This window comes from Haplochromis burtoni, unplaced genomic scaffold (genome assembly GCF_018398535.1).
Source record: "Haplochromis burtoni strain Fernald_Lab_line unplaced genomic scaffold, NCSU_Asbu1 Contig_82, whole genome shotgun sequence".
Lineage (NCBI taxonomy): Eukaryota > Metazoa > Chordata > Actinopteri > Cichliformes > Cichlidae > Haplochromis > Haplochromis burtoni.
Window position 1 is genome coordinate 106,557 of NW_024582443.1, and position 22,635 is coordinate 129,191.

At 38.8% G+C, this 22,635-nt stretch overlaps 2 protein-coding genes across 6 annotated transcripts; one reads left to right on the forward strand and one right to left on the reverse strand.

Annotated features, from left to right (window-relative positions):
- Positions 1-6,700: 6,700 nt before the first annotated feature.
- On the reverse strand, positions 6,701-13,939 carry LOC102293469 (ubiquitin carboxyl-terminal hydrolase 47). Of its 3 annotated transcripts, XM_042222237.1 has the most exons (12): positions 13,781-13,939; positions 13,555-13,639; positions 12,869-12,971; positions 11,308-11,420; positions 11,139-11,209; positions 10,943-11,068; positions 10,111-10,206; positions 9,905-10,033; positions 9,290-9,418; positions 9,143-9,180; positions 8,427-8,458; positions 6,705-8,340 (listed from the first exon to the last, which is right to left on the reverse strand). In XM_042222237.1, the coding sequence occupies exons 2-12, from the start codon at positions 13,625-13,627 to the stop codon at positions 8,315-8,317; spliced, it is 936 nt and encodes a 311-aa protein (XP_042078171.1). In that variant the 5' UTR covers positions 13,628-13,639; positions 13,781-13,939; the 3' UTR covers positions 6,705-8,314. The 3 variants fall into 3 exon arrangements, with proteins under 3 accessions (XP_042078170.1, XP_042078171.1, XP_042078169.1); XM_042222235.1 differs by lacking the exon at positions 13,781-13,939 and having other exon boundaries at positions 6,707-8,340; positions 13,555-13,731; XM_042222236.1 differs by lacking the exon at positions 12,869-12,971 and having other exon boundaries at positions 6,701-8,340; positions 13,555-13,939.
- Positions 13,940-14,069: 130 nt separating this feature from the next.
- LOC102288663 (probable E3 ubiquitin-protein ligase ARI8) lies at positions 14,070-17,481 on the forward strand. Of its 3 annotated transcripts, XM_005925865.3 has the most exons (7): positions 14,070-14,560; positions 14,698-14,811; positions 14,909-15,025; positions 15,692-15,875; positions 15,973-16,073; positions 16,582-16,734; positions 16,820-17,481. In XM_005925865.3, exons 4-7 carry the CDS (start codon positions 15,719-15,721, stop codon positions 17,279-17,281), a joined length of 873 nt encoding a protein of 290 aa, XP_005925927.1. In that variant the 5' UTR covers positions 14,070-14,560; positions 14,698-14,811; positions 14,909-15,025; positions 15,692-15,718; the 3' UTR covers positions 17,282-17,481. The 3 variants fall into 3 exon arrangements, with proteins under 3 accessions (XP_005925927.1, XP_042078173.1, XP_042078172.1); XM_042222239.1 differs by having other exon boundaries at positions 14,070-14,811; XM_042222238.1 differs by lacking the exons at positions 14,070-14,560; positions 14,698-14,811; positions 14,909-15,025 and having other exon boundaries at positions 15,752-16,073.
- Positions 17,482-22,635: the final 5,154 nt, after the last annotated feature.

Sequence of the window (22,635 nt, forward strand, 5' to 3'; positions counted from 1 at the left end):
GAAAAAGATCAGTTTCTTGAGGTGGCAGAAGAGCATTTTCCAAACACTCTGAAAAAGTCCACTCAGCACTACAACCAGACCCAGCCACACACAAATCTGGCTTTCACCCTTTATTGAATAATGGAGAGGTGAGAATTATCAGACTCCATGTTAACAAACAAACAAGTTCGATGGATTTTTTTCCTCTTTTTTCCAGTTAAGCTTAAACTATTAAAATATTAAACTCTATATTGTGGAGAAAGGTTGCTCAACACCTAATGAAACAAATCATAATCAAAATATTTCCTCATCCGTCAGAAATGCATTGCTAAATATGCGATTGTTTGTTGAAACACTGTAGTGATTTTTGTTGCTTAATTCTGTCTTAAAGTCATCTGTGCAAAGGCTCTTCACACAGAAAACATTCAAAGGTCACAGCTATAAAAGCTCAGGTGTAATTAAAGCTGCACTGGAGTCTCAAAAAAGCCAAATAAGGCAGTAAGAGCAGTAAGCCAGAATCTACAGTCCCAGTGTTTCCATACAGGCTTGTACATTCACTGGTTACTCATCTAACTTTAAATACTGTTTTATAAGTCCAAAACTCCTGAGGTGCAAAAGAAGGACATGACTTCTCAAAATACTTTAACTTAGCTGTGGACAATGTGGATATAAAGTTGTTTAGCAGAGCATTATTTAAAAAGTCAGTTAATCACCAGAGCAGCTACGGTAAAACCTGATCCCAGAGGTGGACAATTAATTTTCCCAAGGAGCCACATAAGAAACTGGGACTGTTGTGAAAGGCCACACCAATAAGATTAAAAAGAAAAGCCTTTGGTTTGTAATATCCTAATGTTTGTTACACCACTGGAAGGACCTGTGTGTGATAGGCAGTGACACCTCTTGTCACTGAGCACTGTAGTTGAGTTTGTATCTAGTGTAAAAAAGTAAAGTGTAAATGTGTGCGTGTTAGTCCCCATAGGGAAATAGTTCCTCTGCATTTAACCCATTCACCCAGTGAAGCAGTGGGCAGCCACCAGTGCAGCGCCCGGGGAGCAGTGTGTAGGGACGGTACCTTGCTCAGGGGTACCTCAGGGTAGCCGTTCAGTGGAGTCGAACCCCCGACCTTCCGATCATGGGGCCACCACTCTACCTACTGAGCTATCCCTGCCCAAGCTATCCCTTGGATCTATAAACAACTTTTGTTTATTTTATTCAGAAGCTGAAGGCTTAAAGTGGAGGTCAGTGGGTGGCTTTGCTGGTGGGATATACTTCCATGTTCCGTGGTTATTTATCAGAATCAGAAATACTTTATAATCCCGAAGGAAATTATAGGTTACTAGCAGGCAGCACGCTAATGGCGCATGCGCACTTACAAAGGAACCCTCTGACCAAACTTTACACAAACATCACATTGGGAAGACATGTCAGAGAGGAGGCTGATAGGGAAAAAACAATGAAAATACATAACATGAGGTAAGAGGAGGAGAAAAAAAAGCTCCACTCAGACTGAGCTCCTAATGGGAGAACAGTTTGAGAACAGAAAAAAACACCCCAGCACAAAAAGCACATGACTGTCAATACACCATACACAGCGTTCCAAATTATTATGCAAATTGTGTTTAAGTGTCATAAAGATTCAATAAGTAGTTTTTCAATTAAACCCATGGATGGAATTGTGTCTCAGGACTCTTTGTATCACTGAAACAATCTCGGACACCTTGATCATTAGTTTGCCAGGTGAGCTCAATTAAAGGAAAAACCACAAAAGAAGGATGTTCCACATTATTAAGCAGACCACCATTTTCAAGCAATATAGGAAGGAAAAAATATCTTTCTGTCTGCTGAAAAGCGTGAAATAGTTGAATGCCTTGGACACGTAATGAAAACCTTAGATATTTCACAAAACTTAAGCGTGATCACCATAATGTTAAGAGATTTGTGGCTGAGTCAGAGCACACATGGGTTCGTGCAGATAAAGGCACAATGATGAAGGTTTCTGCCAGACAAATACATCAGATTAAGAGAGCAGCTGCTAAAAGGCCATTACAAAGCAGCAAACACATATTTGAAGCTGCTGGTGCCTCTGGAGCCCTGCGAACATCAAGGTGTAGGATCCTCCAGAGACTTGCAGTTGTGCATAAACCTTCTATTCGGCCACCCCTAACCAATGCTCACAAGCAGAAATGGCTGCAGTGGGCCCAGAACTACATGAAGACTAATTTTCAAACAGTCTTGTTCACTGATGAGTGCAGTGCAACCCTGGATGGTCCAGATGGATGCAGTGGTGGATGGTTGGTGGACGGCCACCATGTCCCAACAAGGCTGGTCGCATCAGCAAGGAGCGTGGTGGAGTCATGTTTTGAGCCGGAATCACGGGGAGAGAGCTGGTCGGCCCTTTAGGGTCCCTGAAGGTGTGAAAATGACCTCTGCAAAGTATGTGGAGTTTCTGACTGACCACTTTCTTCCATGGTAGAAAGAGAAGAACTGTGCCTTCTGCAACACAACCATCTTCATGCAAGACAATGCACCATCTCATGCTACAAGGAATACCTCTGCATCATTGGCTGCTATCGGCATAAAAGGAGAGAAACTCATGGTGTGGTCCCCATTCTTCCCTGACTTCAATCCTATTGAGAACCTTTGGAGCATCCTCAAGCAAAAAACTATGAGGGTGGGAGGCAGTTCACATCCAAACAGCAGCTCTGGGAGGCTATTCGACATTCTGCAAAGACATTCAAGTAGAAACTTTCCAAAAACTCACAAGTTCCATGAGTGCAAGAATCTGTAGAACTGCTATCAAATAAGGGTCTATGTTAATATGTAACTTGACCTGTTAAGATGTTTTTGATTGAAATACCTTTTGATTTCAGTGCAAATTCAACAAATGACCATTTTCAATTCTCTACAACCTATAAAATCTTTTGAAACTCTGTGTGCGTAATAATTTGGAACAGTGCATTTTAAGTTTTTCATTTTTGAAAAACATACTGTTTTCATTGGGAGTTTTGTTCAGTAACATTTGAATTATACTCTATTGGTCGATGACTTGAAAAATATGCCGACTGTCATTTGAATCAACTATTTTGGAAAAACAGAGAAAAATATCATTTGCATAATAATTTGGAACGAGGTGTAGACAAGGCAAGCAACAGGGATGGGTAAGGGTAAGCAAGAGCCGGTGTAGACAGCCCTGGTTTGAGCTAAACTTTAATTTGAGTGTTAATTAGAGGTGAGGTGCATCTGTGGATTGGTGATTCTCTGGTTTTCTTCTGGCAGTCCATTCGCTCACTGGTGAGCTACAGCCCTGAAGTGATTAATGGTATATGTGCAATTGGTTTGTTTTAAATAGCTGTCAAACTATTTTATGGCCTTAGCCGTGTCTCTGTCTAAAGTATAGCAGACCTGAGCGCCTCCTTGATAATTACCATATGTTTGAACCAGATATATAGCTGTCATTCCCTGGGTTCCGTTGCTGGATTTTCCTTGTAATTGTAAAGCTTTTCATCCCAATCACCACCACCACCATCTAGTTCATCGTTTGTTTTCTTTTTTCATCACTGTTTTTGTTGCTACATGTTTATTTTAACAAAGACAACCTTTCAGTGGCCTACCTGGTCCAACAACCTGCGACACCAGTTGGTGAGAGAGGTCGGGGTCACAGCGTGACCACAGGACATCTGAGCTCTGAGAGATTTGAAGCCTTCATACAAAACTGAGAACAATCACACACGAAGCAAAAATCAGTGTTACACAGAAATATATGCTGATGTCTGTTCTTACATTGGTTTATGCATTTGATTGTTTTCTTTTTTTTACTGTTGCTCCATTAAATTCTATCTGTTTGACATCACTTTGAAAAGTGCCCGCGTGATACTTACAGTCCAAATCATCCTCCTTATCGACAAACTTAAGCGTTGGGTCATGAGGGTCGTAACACTTCTCCTGTGTTGTCGGCACTCTGGGAGCGTCACACTGCGAAACAACAACAAACAGATCTGAATGAACACTTCCGGTTTCACGTTAAAGAGCAAAATCCGGCTTGGAGTCAGAACAGCGTGCGCGCTGCAGTGTTACGGGATCTTCGATCAACAGTTCCCGTTTCTTCTTCACATTCAAAGTTTTTAATCAGCGGCTTCAAAGTTTTTAATCAGCGGCTTCATGTTTCAGTATCACTGTGATCTCAGACTGTGGCACTGAATGATCGGGCACAGCGCGCGCTCTCCGGTGCGCAGTTTCCAAACATAACAAAATGTCCGATCATAAGAGTCTTTACCTGTGAAAACAGACGAGTAAATGTAGCACACACACACACACACACCAGTGAGTGAACCACGCTGAATGTTACCTGTGCAGCAGACCCGCCATCCTCGCTCTAGATGCAACCAAAAAACGTCTGACGCGGTTATGAGCATAACAACTAATGACTCCGAGTGACGTGAACATGGAGCTTGACCTTGACTTTTTCTACACTAGGGACGACTCCAGGATCAAACCTTTTGGGGGTATGTCATGCATACAGTGCATTGCACTAAATACTAAAGAAATATGATGCTTACAAAAATATTTAATCTTTTTTCACTTTTGCAAATCTCAGTTTAACCTAAACCTTCAAAAGCAATCTAATTAGTTGGTATGTTTGATGTCTGTATACAGCTCTCTCTCTCTCCTTCTCTTCCCCTCTAATTTACTTCACTTTATACAAATATTCTATTGAATACGGGCTGCTGCTGACTTCTATCTTCTCCTCTGGAGCTCTGCTGTACTGCAATCAAACAATGAAGCACACTTTGACCAGAATAGAAAACTGATAAAGTACATAAGATAAAGTGTTTGATGCCCTTTAAGTATTAATACTAGTGTTAGTATCCACTGAGTGTGACAGTGTAAACAGTTTGTTGTGTTTAAATAAATCATGTGATCTCTGTGTGGAAATGATAGTGAAACTAAATTAGAACTCAGGAACTTCCCTAAAATTCTTGAAGTGTGTTTTCATGTTTGTCTGACAGAGCCGTCAGCTGAACAACTATTTAGAGACAGCCCATCTCAGTGACTAATACACTCACCTTATCTGACTTTAACAGAACCCAAAGGAGCTCCTCAGCCTCACACACGATCCAGACAAACACAATGTGCAAGTACAGCGTGTCTGTTCGCTCACCTGCAGGTGAGCTGGGGATTATCAAATTAAACCACTCCAAAAAGCAGCAGAAGACCGTGAAAGACTTGAAGATGAAAGCAGCGCAACTGTTTCCCAAGAAAGGTAAGCCCAACAACTCAAAACAGATCTGTGTTTAATCTGTGTCTCGTGTGATCATGTAGAAATCTGATAAAAAGTAAGACAAGCAAATGAGGCAGACTCTGTTATAAGCCTATTCAAATGTCCTCGTTTATTTTATTCATATTTTAAATGACCTTAATGTGCTTTAATTTTTATTATTAAAAAATCTTTTGATTTAGTTTGGTTTACATTATGTTCAGTATCAGTTTCAGTTTGTTTTATTGTCGTGCGAGGTATTTGTGTGGTGCAAGAATCAAGAAGCACAGAAATAAAACAGAACAACTTCAAACACACATTCAAGTGGACATCTCAGGTTGTGTTAATAGATGAGCACAGTCCCATGCACACATTTGTACGTGTTTACTGTTGTTGTATGTCAGTTAGTAGCACAAACTGTGAGCACACTCAGGTTTGGTTTTGTTTCCAGTTATTATTTTATTACAGTTGAATTAAATATTCTTCACACTTAGTTTAGTTTAAGTTGAGCAGTGGCCACAGTCATGTGCTCTCTGAGTGACTTTTAAAAATAACAATCATCAGTGGTGTTCAGGGACATAATATAATTATTTGTGACATGTTTAAATATTTAGTGAGGTTCACTCTCTCCTGTCTTGTGTGTGTAGGATATCTTGTGGCTGAATTCCGGCTGATTGTCTCAGGAAAGCCGCTGGACGATGACTCTGCATCTCTGTCGGAGTATGGGATCAAACCCTCGTCTGTGGTGCAGATGGTGGCGAAGGTCCACGGAGGCTGACGGATATCATCATCGATGCACAGCAGGACTGAAATATGATACACCAAAGGACAAAATGCATCATCTTTGCCAGCTGGGACTGAACTGTGTCATCTTTGGGTCTTCCTTTACATTTTAAGACTTTTATCAAACCTATTTAGAGTTCAGTACTAAGTATCAAAGATTGTAAATAATGATTAATTAGTGTGTAAATAAGTATTCCCAAGAAAGTTGTATTGAAGTCATTTGTTTATTTTTCCAGCTTTTTTTTTTAAATCTTTTAGAATAGCTGATTTATCTATGATGCAGGATAATGTTTGCAATGAAAAACTCAGGAACAGCCACAAATACAAAATGATATTCTCTTGATACCATTCCATCCAACGTTGTTAAACTGGAGAAAGGCATGTGATTTTCCAGTTTAGTCAAATGATCCAAATCTTTTGGGACTTTGTCCATGTATTATAAAATGAACATTACGATATGTTTTTAGACATATATAGTAACTAACACAGGGTTAGAGAGCATATGTGAATTTTCTAGTAAACAGTGCATGTTTAGGCTTTCTGATTTTAATGATTGTTGCCTATATCATGGATCACGTTGCATCTCAGCTGCTTTTAAAAGGGAGAGGGAAGGTGGGGGAGTAAAATCGTATTAAAAACATGAATAGTTTCAGTTATTCGGTGGGAAAATGAAAAAGTTATATGGGAAGCTATACTCAAATTTTTGTTTTGTTTGTTTCTTTTTACAACATTCACTAATCTACATGTTCATAGTGAATATGTAGATTAGTGCATGTTGTTAGTGTGGACTGAAAAGAAGCACTTGATGCAGCAGTGATTGTAGATCAGGAGGACTTAGTCCATCACAGTGAGGATGAAAACATGGTGTGGTGTGTTTCTGATCAGAAAGTGATAAGGAATAACATTAAATGTGTACGACATAGACATTTTGTATATTAGTCAGCAACTGTATAAGTGCCTTACAAATTAAATCTGAGTAGTCCACATACACAACAAATTCCACAATGTCTCTAACTAGCAGCACCTTTAATTGCTTTAATTCACACACCTGATATACAGAGTAAACTATTAGAAAGTAAATGTGAAGAAGGCCCACCTGGTGGCTGAAGGTGGCTAAAGATGAAAATACAAGCTACCTTTCACAAGAGATTTTGATGATGAGAGAACATCTGACAGCAGCAGCTCAGTCTCTACTATGACACTCAGCTACACTTTGCTTTTGGACTGTTGGACGCTGGCTTGGATGGTGAGCTCTAAAAATTAAGGCAGGACACTGCAATTAATATTGTCTGCAGGATTCAGAAACTGGACGACAATGTGCAGAATATCAATTGAAAGGTTGTCAGTGTTTATAAGTAGCCTATAGGCTATGTCAACATACCGCTCTTACAGCTGATGGTCTTTGTGGTTTCAGGTAACAACAGTAGGTAATAAACTTACTTTTACAGTTTCTATTATGTAATATTAAAGCCAGAAATATATAAGTAAATATATAAGTTGCTAAATATTAATAATGAGAGATTACATATCCATAACCATTGTAGTTACATTATTGGATCACTGCCTCCTTCTGGGTGAACTTTAAATTGCACGTCAAACAAATATCTGATATTGTTCTGTCACTATCACTCACTGTGGAGTGGGACCCTTTATTTATTTGGAAAATTATTTTTTTACAATTTTGGGGAAAACTTTATGATTACAACAGTTATTATTTAATCGTTTATTGCTAATGAAATCTTGGTATTGCATGTCATGGCTGTTTGTGCGTCAGAATTTACAGTGACAATGTGAAAAATACAATTTTGATGCCTGAATTTTTTCTGTTGTGATTAAAATTCATCAACATCATCATGATCATCACCACAGCACCTTCTTTGAGCTCCTCACTTCAAACAACTGATTTTACAATTATTTAAATGGCTTCTACAAAGTTGCGTTCATAACATCGACCATAGTTATCTGTGAAAGGCAATTATAACATTTTCATTGCTCCCTTGACAAAACTGGTTCTGTTACAAGCTGAAATTTTCAAAACCATAAACTCTGGTGACTTTCTTCCTCTCCATCAGTTTCTGCTTAGAGCTGTGAGTATCATTGCAAGTATTACAATTAAGGCCAAAAAAACAGTGATGAAAGTGATCAAAAAAGTATTCCTCTTTATCTCTGAACTCTTGCCAGGTTGCAGGGCATCGTCGTGGATGTTCTTTTCTCCAGATTTCTTTATGTATTCATGCATTCTTCTTTTCTTTGGTTCATCCTTTTCCCCCACTCTTCTCCTGGTCCTCTGTTGTTCTTTCAATTCTGCTGGCTCTCTCTCGAGGCTTCACAAAAGACACAGTAATTATTTGTCAGTGTTGAATGAACTTCTTAAACGATTTCTTGATGTTCAGTAGTTTTGTGATCTTACCTCTGTACATGACCAGATATGCAGTCCTGGAACTGTCGAACCATCATTTTGAAGTTCACACAGAGCAAGAAGGAAATTCAACAATGTTCAGTAATCCATCAGTCATACATGCTTATTAAAGACATTAAAGTGCCCCAACAAGTGGTAAAAATAACTGCCTGTCACGGCGGGGTACCTCGGTGTGTTTTGTAAACGGACCCAAATGCAGACACTGAAAGAGGAACTGTAGTCTTTAAACAAAGATGAGCCTTTATTAGGGCTGATGACGACAAGTGCAAACTACATGAACAGTGACGAGAACTAAACTAACGCCTAAACTGGAAAAAACTCAAACTTACTATGAAAACGGTGATAACTATGAAACAACAATGACAACTATGAATACTATGAATACAAAGACGAGACATGTAAGGTAAAAAGATGACCTGCCAATGAACAAAGGAAGACAGAGGACTTAAATACACACAGGATGTTATCAGGGGAAGTGGAAGTACACAGGGAACCAGCTGAGAGACACAAGACTCTTTCAAAATAAACCAGGAAACGCTGAGAAAATAACAATAATCAAAGAATAAAACTAAAACACACAAAACACTCGGTCGCAAAACCACTGGGGAAAAAAATCATTTTATGAAGGTTTAGTAAATAAAGCTCACAAACAGCTCTAGATGTAAACTGTCTGCTGTGTCAGACTTGTTAAACAAAATTAAACTTACTTGTATGTCTTGGTTTTTGCAAACAGCTGTTCTTCAGCCTGCACACATCAACAAAACCAAGATTAACATTAAAATGAGCCCTGCAGTTGTAACACTTTCTGTAGGTTTTCAATATGACCCATATTTCAGTTCTATTTAATCAGTCACCTTTGTCACATTACAGTCATCACAGTCATACCAGGTGTGGTCCTCCCTGAACAGCACAGTGGCTGTGTAATGTCCACCTCTCAGACTGCCCATGTGATTCACTATCCCATACACTTTGTACTTTTTGCCCTACAACAGAGCACGCAGTCAGACATAAGAACATATAAAATTACCGCAAAAAGTAAGGAAATCTGTGTTTGACTGATTATTTCTTTGCCCTAACAATGCTTCTTGGTAATAAATCTCAGCTTTTGGTACCCCAGGTACCAGATTCTCAGCACCTGTGAGCATGGACCTTTCTTATTTCTTCAGCCTTCCTTCACCCAAACTAATAAACAACACCAAGCAAGAGTCATTAGCAGAGTAAACTGTTTGGCATTGACAGAGAAGATCTGGCAGGTTTTTCATGGGTGTAACTGCTGCTCACCCTACAAACGCATTTCCTTACAAATGTGGGAGCATTTAAAGGAGAAATAAACAGGCTTTCCAACAGATATAAGATTAATTGCCAGTTACAACAAAGAAACAATTGACCAATCACAAATTTCCTTAGTTTTGTTCTAAGTTTATAGAAACAAAAACATAAGAGCAGGTTTCAGAGTGACTTCTCCTTACGTTTGTTGTCATTTCAGATGGCACAGCGACACAGCAGTCGGACTTGAAATCTGACATGGTGTAGTAGTCAAAGTCAAATCTCTTCAGGAGTAGAATCAAGATGTGAGGAAACTTCACCATCTCACATTTCTAAAAACCACAAGAGAGATGATTACACACAGCCGAGTTTGACTAACAGGCTCTGCTTTAAAATAAAAGAAACTCACACTGGTTGCTTCTGTTTTTTTCTCACATTCTCCACAGTACACCATGTTGTCTCCACTGTATGACTTGGTTTGGAAAATCTTTTCAAATCCTCCGTCCTGCACAAACACACATGTTGCAATTTTTAAAAAAAAAAAACAACAAGAAGAACAAGGGGGGGCGGGCAGAAATCAAGCTCTTAAAGAAAGAGTTGGTAGAAACCAACTAGTAAAACACTTTTACATACACAACTGAAAAGCTTTCATGCACACTAGTAAAGAGTGCTCATTGTAACCCCCATACTCAGGCCTGACATGGTCCTGGGAGTCTGAGGAGTCTAAGCAAGTCACGCTGCGAGTTGATGGTCCCACAGGAGGACTGAGTGGAGGAAGCCCAGGAAAGAAAGTGGACAAAATACTTTGTAGCCAATTTCTGGAGGCAAGGGTTGAAAGCACCCAGTGAACCCATGGAGGTGGCGTGTTGGGGGCTTTGCAAGTTAGTATATACACTGAGTAGTCCTAGTGCTCTTGGGGATCTGTAGACTGTGAAGGAGGAAAGCTGTCAAGTGAATGATTCCCAATAGCTCTGGTTGAAGAAAGGTGTTATGCAGTAGAGCCTGCTACCTGGACGCAAGTCAGGGCCTGATCCCCATGGCTGGGTCACCGAGGAGAAGGTGTCTGATATTAAGACCTGAAACACCTGATGAGCCCGGGAACATCACTGATGATGTATCCAGATTACACCACAGTGTATGTTAGAATAAACATCTTTTCTGTACCAATGACAGAATTATCTCTTCATTAACTCAAAAACAGCATGACCAGGGGTGCAGTCTGAGCCCTGGCTGCTGCTTACCATGCTGTATGTTTCATCAGGGTTGTCTCTCAGTGACAGTGGAAGAGTCCAGAAAGGATTTGTCTCTTCATTGATGACGTGGCCTTTAGAGCATTTTGTTGTGTACTTCAGCTGACCCTCAAAAAGCTTTAACACAGAAATATCAGTTAGAAAACTTTCTGATTTCTCAATGTTATTTGGATGGTAAGATTCTCACCTCAGAGACACGGGGGCTGACCTTACATAAAATCAGATCCAGGCAGTCAGCAGCATCACGTTGCTGAGAAACTGAAAATTACATGTAAATGTTACTCAGCACAGCCACTATGTGACCTTTTCTTTGAGTTTACCTTTGATGTTTATGTTTTACCAACTGGTCATCTCACCATTATGGATCTCCAAAGTTTTTGTTATCATTTCTGTTCCACACGTTCCTTTCTTCAGACGTTCAAAGATGTTTCTCAGCTCTTGGTCTATTTTCTGTGATTCTGGATCCAACCTTCAGGAAAACAGATATTTCTTAGTTAATATTGACTTTTTATGGTCCATTCACCATGTTGTTATTATTTTATCTAATTTCAAATACAGGCTTGTGACCAAGAACAATGTTATTCAGTCATTTGATTTCTTTCGTTTCTGACAAAATAATTCGAAATGAAACACTTTGACTGATTTGACACCCAATTAAAAACTCAAGGGGCTTCCTAAATTTACATTTTTCTTTAAAGATATTAGGGGGTAAAGTGCATATCCTAAAAAAAGAAAGAAAAAACTGCCTCTATTAAACCAAGAGTTGCATTCATGGGGACTGAAGTTGAAAACAAACAAAATCTAACTCTGTAAGACCTCTAGAGTCAACTCCTTATTTGTGACTGGGGTCAGAAGATCAGGTTTACATTTGCTGATAGCAGCACAACACACCAGACTGTCATAAAGAACTATCAGAACAAAAGTTGCACTCTAGGCTCAAAAGTTGATAAGCGAAGTAAACAAAAGCTTTTTGGATGTTTTTTTGTTTTTTTTACGTAAAGTTATTTTTTTACTCCTTTTTATGAAAGAAAACCAAGTAATGACTGGGAGTCACTGTTTTGAGTTCAGAAAGTTTGCTGCTTTGCGAACTATTCGTAAAATAATGTAGATGAAGATGAAGCTTTCATACCAGTTATGTGATGAATGAACAGTCAACAACCCACAGCAGGGGACTGATCATACATTTGATTAACCATGCATTTGCCCCCATCATAATCACATTGTGACTACAATAACCTGATGAACCAATGGTTTTGCACAAGCTCCACTTCAATCACATGGCAGATAATAACTGCTTACTTTTCTCTAAGAATGGAGGAGGACCATAGTCTGCACTCCACCTCACTTCAAATAAAACGAGGTGGAGTGCAGGTGGGGAAAGATAGAAGGACCGATTCACCACAGATGAAACTTTTTTTTCGCGTCTCTTGTTTTCTTTCAGTATAGCAGCTGGTTGAGAGTAATATGATTCCAAAAAATAATTCTCAAACCAAAGAATATTTATTCTGTGTGACATTTTCTAAATATGAAGAAAGTTTAACATGACCAGAAATCTTGTAATAACATATCTGAGCTTATAAAACTCAGGGCCTGATGAATCAAAAATAATTCTCAGTGGCATAAACGCTTCAATTTTGTTCACTTTCAGTTCAATTCGATTGTTGCTATGTGAGCAAGCACTTGGCGACAGTGGGAAATAAAATAATAAATAAAGGAGGATTGAGGATCACCTGATCCAGTCCTAACTACAAGCTATGACATAAAAGAAAGTTTTAAGCCTAATCTTAAAAGAAGAGATTGTGTCTGTCTCCTGAATCCAAACTGGAAGCTGGTTCCACAGAAGAGGGGTATATTTGTTTGTTTATTTGTTTCTAATTAGCATCAGATGTGAAATGTAAGCAATCTAAAATCTCCCACCTGTCATGAATCTCAGGTGTCATGAAGAAAACTTGCATTATGCTGTTGAGATAACATGTGGCTCCTTGATTTTTCAGGCCATGAAATTTCTTCTGCTGGATTACTTTGGGGGGAAAAGAAAGAAAAAATAGCATTTTTTTTTTATAAATGACTGTAGAAAAGATTACAAAAAATTTAAAGACCTCAGCCGCAAAAATGATGCATATTTAAAGCATATATAAGGAATTAATTTGACAGTTTTTGACAGACCAATAGGTTTGTTGTATCTATTTATGAAAACTCTTATGTGACGTGAGATTGTGTGGGCAAATTCCAGTAGATCAGCAGTTTCTGAAATATTTCAAAGCATCAACGATTCAAAGTCACTTAAACTATTTTTCTTCCTGGTTTTGATGTTCATCTGGACGTCAGCAGGTCATCTTGACCATGTCTACATGCAGTGGGTTGGTGCCATGTGACTGGATATTAGATGCCTTATAGAATAGTTGAACAGGTGTGCCTAATAAAGTGGTCTCTGAATGTATATTGTAGCCTGGGCCTTATGGGGACATGGTTTAAAGATGTTTCTTTTCTGTGACAGTTACAGCTTTATAAATCGGCTTTATAAATCCTGTGTATGCGGTGCTTTAGTTTTATTTATTTACTTTTTGTCCAGCAAGTGTTCAGTATAAAAGACTTTAACTCACCAGCATCCTCTCTTAGTTTTTTCGTCTCTTCTGTGTTCACTTCTTCCAGGTTCCGTTTCCTGGAGCTGATCATCTTGAATTTCTCCTTGAGGATAAATTGTTTTGCTTTTTTTAAAATCTGAGTTTAAAAATCTGAGTTTGTTAAAAATATCCAGCTCTTTGTTGCACCATCTCATATTCCATATTTTCACCCAGGAGTAGTTTCGACTTTGAACTATCGGCTCACCTTCTTTTCTTGGTTTAAAAATAGATCCGCCGATGTCGCTGTTTGCTGCAAGTTCAGATTGAACTTTCTATTTAAGAACAGGTTTTTTACAATGATTATTTTATATTTTAAAGAGAAGAAAGTCGAGATTCTATACTGCGCGCGCCATGGGATTGTTGCGCACGCAGGCACAGGGGAGGAGCCTACTCATTCGTGTCAGCTTGAAATCCGCCCAGAGGGCACATGATGCACTGGAGAGTCTCCATGCAAAAGTCCAAGTGGTCATAAAATATTGGCAGACACTGTTTGATACACCTTAGCGTAATTTTTCAAACTGGAAGAGACTTTTTATAACATTGTATGCAGCTCGTCAGTGTTTACATTTCCAGCTTTCCATCAAATGGACTGAGTTCCTGGACTGAGTACAACTATTATTATTATTATTATTATTATTATTATTATTATTATTATTATTATTATTATTATTATTATTACAGAATGAGTATAGATTGTGTATCCCATTTTTGTATTTTCATCATAACAACAACAACATACGGAGCTCTTTACGAGCCTCGTTGTCGCGGTCTCATGAGGAAATTTAATTCACTTGGACCCGATCTGACACCCATGAAAGGTTGTTTTTTCCGACATGGGGAGGAGGGCAGAGTGGTGACCTTCGTGTGTCCACACACGCAAGTGAAAGAAGACATCCTTTGCATATAGGCAGACGCGAATGGATTAGTGTTATTTAGCGTGTTATTTAAAAAAAGAGAAAAAGAAAAGGAAAAAAAACAGGCTGAGGTAAATCTATGTGATTGGAGTGGAGCCTCTTTGACTGTTCACGAAAATTTGGTGATAAAATGTAACGTCAAACAACAAACACCCATGGATTTGTTTTCTCTGTTGAATTAAAATGATCTCTATTTGTTGTGTTGTAGCGAGAGACTGACTGGATCACTACGCGTCCGCGACCACATGACCAAGAAAACAACGTCGCGGGTTCGACCTGCGGGCAGCTGCGACTTCTGTTCTTCTTTGAAAAATAAGAAAAGGTCACCGTCCGGATCTCTATTTGGCAAGTCTTCATGTTAAAACTTTAGTCATCAGGTAAACGTGAATGTTTTTGTTTGATGTGCTTTGTTCTAACAGATGATGGAAAGACGACTATTGCGGTTGTGTCTTGTGGGACAAGAATTTCCTTGCGAGTATATTTGACAATTTTGGGAATCCTGACATCGTTGGATTTTGGCAGTTCCTCTCTTACTGGTAATTACCTCCGTTTTCATGTTTTGCATTAAATAATGGGAGTGTTGGGTACTATTGGCCATTTAGTTGTTTCGTCTGAAACAAAGTTCAGGGTTTTCGCTTTTAAGATCCGTCTGCGCATCGGGATAACTTTCATTTGGGAGCTATTTCCAAAGCAAGTCAAGACGTCGAAAGATGACGAAGATTATTCTGCGTCAAAGTGAGTAACATAGATTACTTTGATCTAATCGGAATTTGAGCAGCGATATATTGTCGAAACTCTTGAAATCCACGCGTCAGGCTTGACTTTTTCCACGCTCTCTTATGGCAGTATTATCAATAAACTCTAATGCTGTAGACTGTAATGCGTGCGCACCAAGACACACATAGTTGTGGATGAGCTCCTTTTGTCTTTCCTGTGTAATGTCTACTTGTACGCGTAGTGTTAGACAAAGCACCCAGCATAAAGGAAAAGGTGTGGTGACTAGTAAAGCGCTATATAAATACAGGCCATTTACCATTTACCATTTAGTGAGAGAATAAAACATGGAATAAATACATGTTAATCATATGTGAATGCATGTAGAATATCTGGTATAGTGACAGTCCCTGATGGAGTGAAGTCCAAAGTGGATGAAATAAGAGAGAAAAAACTTTTTAGCGAGATCTCTGTTTGTTTTGTTGTAGATGATCTGAAGGCGGCGCTGAGTCAGGATGGGTTTAAAACTGTCCAAAAAGAAAAAGATTTCTCATCAGAGGAGCAGAACTCCCTCTCAAGACTCCAGAAGCAGTTTGACATATGAGGAGGAGAAGTGCTACGACCCATCCGACTCTACACTTACATTTGTGGATGGAGATGATGAGTTGGACTGTAAGTCTTCAGACTATGAATTCTACCTTTACTGGGCTACAGATAATGTTGAGTAGAGTGGATAACAGTAATAAGATTTTTCATGTGTCACTCATAGTCTTGTATGAGGACTTCAAGTCTCTGAGAGCGCTGATGTCTTGCGGCCATGCTGTCACTCCCATGTCTCTCACCAACTGGTGTCTTAGCTTATTGAATCAGGTAGGATATTACACGTTCATCTAATCATAAACCCCAAATAAATTAACAGTGATTTTTGAACTGAGTGTATATTACTATGCACTCAGTTGCATAACTACTGAGTTGCAGTCACAAAATAAGGCACCAATTCAACATTACAGGACTATAAGGCAGAACTGACAACTCTCATGATGTCAAGAACGTTTGTATGTTGTTTTACCAGATAGAGCAGAAATGCACTGTATAAGTTTTATAGGAGTTTAAGTAATGGGTCATCAGTGCATGAATTAATTAATGGGGGTTTTCTTAGTCTGGTAGTTCTCAAGCTTTCTTTCTGGATTGCTACTTCAGAATCCAAAAATAAATAAATAAAGCATTCACATTAGTATGGTAGGAATGGAATCTAATAGGCATGAGACTGGACTGTGGCTCAGTTAATGGATCTATATACTATTGTGAGCAGTTGCTATTTTGTTCCACATGTTTTGCTTTCACTGATTGATATATATTTTTGTATATTGTGTTTCAGGGCGAGAGCAGGTTTGTGTGCGGCCAAACTGAATGTCATGCTGAGTGGTCCTTTGAGGAGGTTTGTAAAATGGCCCTTCTAACCCCGGAAGAAATCGAGTACTTTGAAAAGAAAATGTTCAGCAACTCTAAGGATGTTTTTGATGTTAAATCAGTAAGTTTATTTACATAGTCTGCATTTCTGCGCCATATTTGTCCAAATGTTGAGCATTAAATAAATAATCGTTTTTTATTAACAGTGTCCTGGCTGCAAGTCTTCAGTGCTGAGAACTGACTTCAGTAATCTGTCTACTGAATGTACAGTGTGCACAGCTGATCTAAATCGGACCTTTACGTTCTGTTGGCAGTGTTTGAGGGAATGGAAAGGTCCGTCCCCACGTTCAAACCGATGTGAAAATCATGGCTGCAACAATAAGTCCTTAGAAACTCTGAGAAAATGTCCAGATATCACCTTCCAGAATGTGGAGGGCATCACTGGCTGTCCCTCTATCCGTGCCTGTCCCACATGTGGCTTCCTAGTGGAACATAACACAACTGGGTGTAAAAACATCTTCTGTACACGTTGTAAGCTGCAGTTCTGCTTTGTTTGCCTCAAAATGAAAGAGGAATGTTTGGAGACGAGTGAATATTACAAACCTTGTTCCAGTGGTGTAGCACCTAGACAGACTTCTATACCAGTGTGTCAGTGGGATGATTACTAGATTGTTACAGAAATGTTGTTATTGTGTGATTCACATAGAAAAACTAACAGCTCAGTAAGTTGGTAAAGCCTGATTTAAAATTTACCACTAAGCTACAGTTACCACAATCTAATGCAGCGGTCCCCAACCCCCGGGCCTCGGACCGGTACCGGTCCGTGAGTCGTTTGGTACCGGGCCGTGAGAGTTGAGGCTCAGGTGTGACATGTATAGTTTTCAGGGTTTTTATCGGTTTTCAGCGTTATTTTGTTTTTATCGTTTACTCGGTTTTCCTGGGTGTTTTCACGTGTGTTATGAATAAATCTTCTTTTTTTCGGTACCAGTACTAGTTTTATTTTGTTGTATTTATCCGCGACACCTTAAAGGCCGGTCCATGAAAATGTTGTCGGGCATAAACCGGTCCATGGCGCAAAAAAGGTTGGAGACCGCTGATCTAATGCATGGACTTTCTGTGTCTCAAATACAGCAATAAGTCAGATTAAGACCAGTTATCATCAAATTAATATATTAGCATTGTAAAATTAAGTGTTTTACTTCTATTATTTGAAAGAATTTCTTCATTTTCTAATAGAGAATTCACTTTCTAATATTTAATGAAAAAAATTCTACACCAGAAATCTGAAGAATGTGCACCAGACTTTTATAGACTTTTAAAATAACTTTTTGGATAATTTCTCACTTTTTAAATTTTCCTTGTACCCTAGGAATCCCCTTTTCTCCTCACGTGTCAAACAAGATTGTTAACTGCAGTAAACTTTAACAATAATAAATAAATCGTGCGTCTTTTTAAAAGAAAAAATCTGTCCTAAAACATGTGAATGAAAATTCCTTTTATGCACATTAGTTTTCAAGTAATTAATTACTTTTAGAATATTGTAACTCAGTTACTTTTTTGAAGAAGTAACTAGTAACTATAATTAATTACTTTTTCAAAGTAACTTGCCCAACACTGATTATAAGTATTGCCTCAGTAGAGCTGTCTTTCAGATCACATTCTTATCTTGGCTCAGGCATTGGTTTCTGCCTTTTATGTTTTGAAGTCACCCAGTAACTGTCTGCTTTTAGCAGCGATCTGTTTCTGTAAATATTGTAACATCCAGATTCCTCTGTTGTAATCTGGAGTTTAAAGAAACAAGATAGCACAAACAAACATGGAAGAGTTTTATTGAAATGATCTCTCTAGCAAAAGTCCAGCTAAACATCTGATTTCTTAAAGTGTCTCAAAAATAAGATATGAAACGCATTATGCAGTGTGCTACAAACATGATGTATTTTATTATAAGAAAAATAAAGACCAAAAAAGGGACAGCAGTAAGTACATAACAATAATATGATCATGTGAGTGCATATGAGATCACAATAAAGACTTCACAATAAATGATTTTGTCAGTGCAGAGTCTGTCGTGTTCCTTCATGCGGGTCGATCTCCTCCACCAGGCAGCATCAGCAGTGTGTGGATGACGGACATGTGCTTAATCCCATAAGACACCAGCAGGGCTTTGTCCTCCAGCGGCTTCGTCCTGAACACCACCCGCATTTCACCAACTGAGCAGAAGCAGAGAGAAGAGCTTTAAAGAGCTGGGCTTGCTTCAGGCCTTTTAGAGTAGATCAGCAAAGCTAATATTTGGATTGTTTAATGTATGTGATCTGATGAGTTAGTGATACTAGCAAAAGATGATTTGATTTGTATTTTTTCAAAGAAAGTTTCCACTTAGAAGACAATTTTCATTATTAAATCATTATATCTGCTGTAGACCACTAAAAGTCATGTTTGTGGTTATTGTGTGTGTTGTCTGATTGGCTGAAGACAACATAAATAGACACTGCACTTGCACTGCATTTAAATAGAGAGTTCTGTAAACAGAATCTGCTGTTCAATAAAAGTATGACATTTGCATTTCTATAAAAATGTAAAAGCAGACGATAAGAAAAGTCATGCTTACTTATCACCAGCGCTTTGGCGATTTTCCTTTTCAGCTCCATCACAGTGAGGGCCTTCATCTGGTCCATATTGTCACAAATATCGACTATCTTCTCCTCTCCCCTCGGTCCGTTTACTTTCAGCTGGACGGACATTTTAGCACTAAGAGCTGGATCTGTTTCCACTTCAATAAGACTTTTATCAAGGCTTTTAACTTGAACTATCTTGTCCGAGAGACAAAATCCCAGCAGTCACCGCCCATTTGGGTATTCAGGTAAACAACTTCCTCCTGTGGAGTGCTTTGGCACACTGTAAGTGACGAGCCAGTTCTAACTATGGGGAAGATGTGGGTCAGCAAGCAAGGTGTTCCCAACTCCCAAATAAATGTGAAAAAATATTTTATGTTTTTCGTCAACCAGTAGAAAAAGCAGCACAAGCACAGTTTCTAATGTGTGATTAGGATATGGATGCTGTATACTTCAATGGTTTATTGGTTTAATAATGAAGCCAGGTCATCAGCAGATTTCTGAGTCATATCTCTGGCATCAAGTCTGTTTTGGACCTGGTCATGCGCCAGTTTTTGGTTGAGATAAGTTTTGGGAATTATAAGTAAACATTAACTTTTTTTTTTTTTACTTGCTGTTGCTTTCCACCAGTTGCAATAATGGAAAGCTGAATTGTTTTATTTAGGTTATCAGTGCTGCTCACAGATTTATTGCTTTATTTTGAAAATATGTGTTTTTATTGCACTACCTTTGGAACTTATGTTATGAGGTGTTTGTGCTGAGATGCTGTGTTACACTTTCTTGAAACATGGAGCTGTGTGTTACAGTCAAACATTTGCACTTTTGTCTCACCTGTTGAAAGGTTGTTGTTCCAGAAGACTTGTTCAGATACAACTTTACAAACATATGCCGTGCTGCCAGGTTCTTCTTAAAGAGACGCGAGTTTCCCCTGAAAGCCCCTCTAAACATGAGGCCAGATTAGGCTCTCAGCGAAGGCGGTCGCACTTTCTCCTCTCCTGCCCTTATCTTCCCTGCTTAGCTTCTTATGGCCTTGTCTTGTCTTGTGTTTTTACTTACTTTTCCCGGGAACACTCTCTCACATTCTGTTCTCTAAAACCTAAAAGAGGAATTATGGATTTGATCAACTGGTCTCTGAATGCAATTGACACCCCTTCTCAACGAGAGGTTTGGGCTCGGGTGAGCCTGACTGCTGAAGATATCTACCTATTCGGAGCCATGATAACAGGGTTCTTGCTGATCGGAGCTGGCTTGGCCCTGGCTTACCGAAGAATTAAGGAAGTGGAACCGGCTGTTCAAACCCCCACAAGGCTGCCCGCTGGGATTGAAATGATGGGGCGAGGCGTGAGTTTCTCAAAACGGGCTCATTGAGTGCAGCACGGAGAAGATCTTGGAGAACGCACGGCTGCCGTGAATACTCAGAACAAGACCTCTGAGTGAAAAACTGGATTACATCTGGAGGGGCTAGCTCGAATAACACCTTTGAGCGCAAATTCGATCACATCTTGGGGAAGTGCACTACGGTCGTGAGTTCTCAGAACCTGCTCTTTGAGCAAAAAGAACGACAACATCACGGAATGTAAGTTTGGGTAACATCATAGAAAGCTCGCGGCTCTCCAACGGGAGATTGAGAGACCAGTGTTGGACTGTTAGAACAGCTTTGAAATTCATATGAGCTGTTCACACTAAAGTAAAAACCATCATCACTTCATGCGGAGACCCCTCCGGCGCCAGCTGCGGCCTCAAGGCTGGAGCTGAACAAAACACCCTGATAACAACTGTGTTTAGACTGTTCCCCCCATTCCATGCAAGGCCACCTGGGTTGGCTGGAAGACTGTTTACTTAGCCTGGCGGGGCGAAGGACACTGTCTCAGCTGAACTCTGGACACACACACACACATACACTGATATGCACACACTCATCCCCCCTCCCTTTCCAAACACCTTCGATGCTTGTGCCCTACCTGGGAAGATGGCAGTCGACTGGACCACTTTTTGAGACCCTTAAAGTGCTTTACAATTCCACTTTATAATTCTCCTCTGGCCATCAGCAGTAGGTCGTAGGTGAAATGTCTTGCCCAAGGACACAACGACCGAGAGTGTCCGAGCTGGGGCTCGAACCGGCAACCTTCAAGGCGAACTGCCAACTCTTGAGCCACGATCGCCCTAAATAACAATAATAATAATTATTATTTGATGTAAAAAGAAAAAGTTTATAAAAATCATTTTATATATCTTTTTCCATAGCATTACATTTGAATTTAACAGTTCAATCTTTCAAATAACGGACAAATATTTGTGAAATTGTGATGCATTTGTGAATGTATTTTAACAATCTAAATATGCATATGTACAGACAGATACATTTAAAAAACAAGAAAATGATGTTTTATTACATTTACAGTGATTTTATGTTAATTTACATTTGAAATGTAAAATCACAGTCTATTTATGTGAATTTAATTATGTTCTAGAAGAACAGTACAAAACTGTAAAATAAACTGTAAAATACTTTTATAATACATTTTTTTACAGTGTAGGCATTGCGTTAACACATGCCTGAAAACTCCAGACCAGCAAACTGACAGAGCTTTTGCTTTTATAGAAGTGTTCACACTTACTGACATTAACATTAACATTAAATATCATTTTCAGAGACACAGAGACACAGTTTTCCAAGGAATATTTTGTGGGATGTTTATTTTGTTTTGTTTTGTTTTTATTTAAAGTGTTGATGATTAACTGTACATTAAAACGGAGTCACTGTGCCACCTGGTATCAACTTAAAAGTGAAAGTTATTTACATATAAAGTTTGAGGATTTTAATTGTTTGTTTTGGTTTTTGGTTATTGTCACTTGTTTCATTTGTTCATCATTGTTTCATTATAGTTATTACCTTACATTTTATGTCATGCGTTTTTTACGATGAAAGAGCAACTTTCTGCTTTATGGGAATAACACTAAGTGATTTTCATTCGTGTTTCAGTTTCCTTGATATGAAAATCCTTCATCTTCACGTTTCTTCATCTAGATTGTTCAGTATGGTTTAAACAAGAAATAGAGGTGTAAAAGACGAGACAGACAATTTCTTGCATGAAAGTCTCCATTACATTTTTAATGTAGTATTTAAACTGGGTAAAGGAACCACAGAAAGCACACAGACCATTTCAAATGTTAAACAACCTTTAGTAATAACGTGACCATCAGTAACACAAAGTGAAAACATGTCTCACCCATTGCTGTAACACTCCAGACTGTGATTATATGTGACTTAGGCTTGTTTATTGATTGTTTTTTGTATCTTTGAGTGTCAGTTTTTAAAAGGTTAAAAGGTCATCTTTCCAAATAATCCTGGATCCTGGACTCCAAAGTGGACCAAACCAAAACCACTTGGTAAATTTGCTATGATTTTC